General features: G+C 43.5%; 1 protein-coding gene across 1 annotated transcript; it reads left to right on the plus strand.

Annotated features, from left to right (window-relative positions):
* Positions 1-8: 8 nt before the first annotated feature.
* On the plus strand, positions 9-1940 carry LOC121965411 (max-binding protein MNT-like; the record flags this gene model as incomplete). Its single annotated transcript, XM_042515558.1, has 3 exons — positions 9-679; positions 780-821; positions 1829-1940. Coding segments are annotated over 3 exons (825 nt in total), but the record flags the coding sequence as incomplete, so codon positions are not given.
* Between the last annotated feature and the right edge of the window lie 817 nt (positions 1941-2757).

Here is a 2757-nt window from a genome sequence, read left to right on the forward strand (position 1 = left end):
GCCTCTTTACAGAAGAGGAGCAGCGCAATGACAAGGAGCTCATCAAAAGGGAGGCGGAGTCGAGACGTGTGGAACTTGTGACCTCGTCGTCTCAGCCAATCAGAACCAACCACATCAATTGGGGCGATGAAACCCACCGTCAACAGCCGCATCACCTTCCTGTCCCTCCACCCCCCTCTCTCCCACCTCCTCAAGTCCCCATTGCTGTCATCCCGATGGTCCCAGTTGTCACTGCGACGCCCTCGGTCCCACGCCTTCCCCTTACAACACAAATTGCTGCAGCGGCGACGTCCTTCAACGGCTCGCCGCCAGCCAAGAACGCTTCCTCCCCTCCACAGCAGCAGCAGCCGGCCTCCCCTCACCTTTTGTGCAGCCCCCAGTTTAAGGTCGAGACTGCCCAAATTAAGTTAGACAATTCTCAGATTAAGATGGAGACTTCCCCAGTTAAGATAGAAACTACCCCAATTAAGGTAGAGACTGGTCCACAGCTGATTGATGCAAAGCCCAGCCAATCACAGCCTCAGGTTCAGATTCAGTACTCAGCCTCCATCAGCACTAACGGCCCCAGCTCTCAACATGCACTGGTTCCCCATCAAGCTCCCCCTTCATCTCAGCCGCGGCCTAATGGGGTGACGATGGAGGACCTGAGAGGGATGGAAGGGAAGAGGAGACCAGGAGGGTCAGTTTGTGTGTGTGTGTGTGTGTGTGTGTGTGTTTAAGTAATGTAAGAATGAAGATGGATTTGTGATTGTGTTTGATCATTTGTTTTGTGTTTTCAGAGCGGGGACCAGAGAGGTGCATAATAAGCTGGAGAAGAACAGGTGAGTCGTAAGAAATTTCTCATTGAGTGTGTTTACATGCACAAAATAGTCAGTTTTTTGCCCTAATTACAAAAAAGACAGTATTCCTAAGCTGTTTACATATATAATGAAAATTAATATTGCTCTTACACTCCAGTTTATACACAGCTCTGCAAATCCGATTAACATGCCCTAACATGCCGTTTATCACTTTAAAATATGGAAAAGTAGAACAGCTGGAGCCACAGCTTGTCATTTTGCTTCCTTGCATCAAAATACCATTTTTTAAAACTTTTTTTTTCTTCCAGTAGTGGATTTGTTTGACTCTTTTTCCGTCCTTCTTGAAAAAGTATGTGCTGCAATATTTGCATGTATCAGAAATATTTCAATAAGTTAAAAAGCAAGTGTGTTTCTCCTTCTGACCAGAAATGTGGGATTTTCTTTTGCATGCATCTCTACCTCACAGCTTTGCAATATGTTGGCAATTTGATTTGTGTATAACGTATCCATGACAACGCACAGAACCGACTGTGAACAGGCAAGAGGCTGTGTATCCCAAACTGCAGCTGAGACTAATATTATAAATTTGCTGTACACACGCCCAAATAATGCTCCTAAAACCCGAATGATGCTGGTTTATCCCACACATCTTAATCGGAAAATGCTAAACTCAAAAAACATCCTGATTCTGAATATTTAAACAGATTATGCTGTTTATATGACCCCCAAAATTAAAAAATAAAAAGCGAACATTGGTGTGCATGTAACCATAGCCAGTGTAAAGGAAAGCAGCTCCGTTTGTTTTAGCTTGACCACAACATGCACATTAAGGTTTGTGTTTGTTTCTCGAAATTCCTCAACCTATGCAAAATTAGAGCTATAAGCTATTTAAATGACCTCAACTTGTTTAACCTTTCAAACAAATATTTGACTGACGAACAAATGGCAAATATTCTCGCAGACAGTGAGCTAATGAGACCCGTGTTTAAAAGTTCGACCCTCTCTCTGCTCTGACTGTGACTCTTCAGGCGAGCGCACCTCAAAGAGTGTTTCGAGACGCTGAAGAAGAACGTTCCAAATGTGGATGAGAAGAAAACCTCCAACCTCAGTGTTCTGCGGAGTGCTTTGCGTTACATACAGGTAGAGTTTTCTTACATTTTCTTACATTAGAGGAATACTCTGTCAGTTCTCCACCAGTCGGTGTCATAACTGTGTGGGTGGTATCTGTAAATTAACTGTGGTAAACTCACCTCCATCATACCAGCGCCCAGATATGCTGGCTGCACATACTCGAACTACAGTTTTAGCACCTGCTTAATGACTAAAGAGGTTAGAAGTGGATGAAGAGGGAGACGCGCCCCTCTCTCCCACTCTCTTTCAAACTTAGCTATTTCCTTAGCGCATTGATAGGCTGTAGTATAAGAATTTGTGAACAGTTGGTGGGTGCCATACTGTTTCCCGTATTGTAAAAACAGAGGCTGTAGAAGGAAACCATTTATTTTACTGTTACTAACTGTTACACAAGATCCTTTGCCGCCAGCCACCCACTATATTGTTTTCAGACAGGCAAATGATATTATTTCACCCACCAGCGGGAGCATTATTTGTCCTGGTTTAGCACCAATTTCAAAAGTATTTGCGTACTGCACAGACAGCCCAGTTTTATGAGAAGACCATCTTCCCGGCAGTGAAATACTTCTTTAACATACTAGTGCGGCCCCTCGCATTATTTTGGGTCCTACTCGCTTCTTTTCTTCTTCTTTTTTTTCAGTTTATTGTTTTCATCTCTCTCTGGTTGTGAATTGATTGGTTCAGCTCTGGGAACAACACTGGCTTTGGTCCATTATAATTGATATACAATGCCTGTTTTGTTTAGCCTCTAAGCTGTTTTGTGTTGGTAAGTCTCTTGTGACTATGATATGGTTTCTGCCAAATGATGGTGAACCAGCTCACAACA

This window comes from Plectropomus leopardus, unplaced genomic scaffold (genome assembly GCF_008729295.1).
Source record: "Plectropomus leopardus isolate mb unplaced genomic scaffold, YSFRI_Pleo_2.0 unplaced_scaffold19896, whole genome shotgun sequence".
In the NCBI taxonomy this organism is placed as follows: Eukaryota; Metazoa; Chordata; class Actinopteri; order Perciformes; family Serranidae; genus Plectropomus; species Plectropomus leopardus.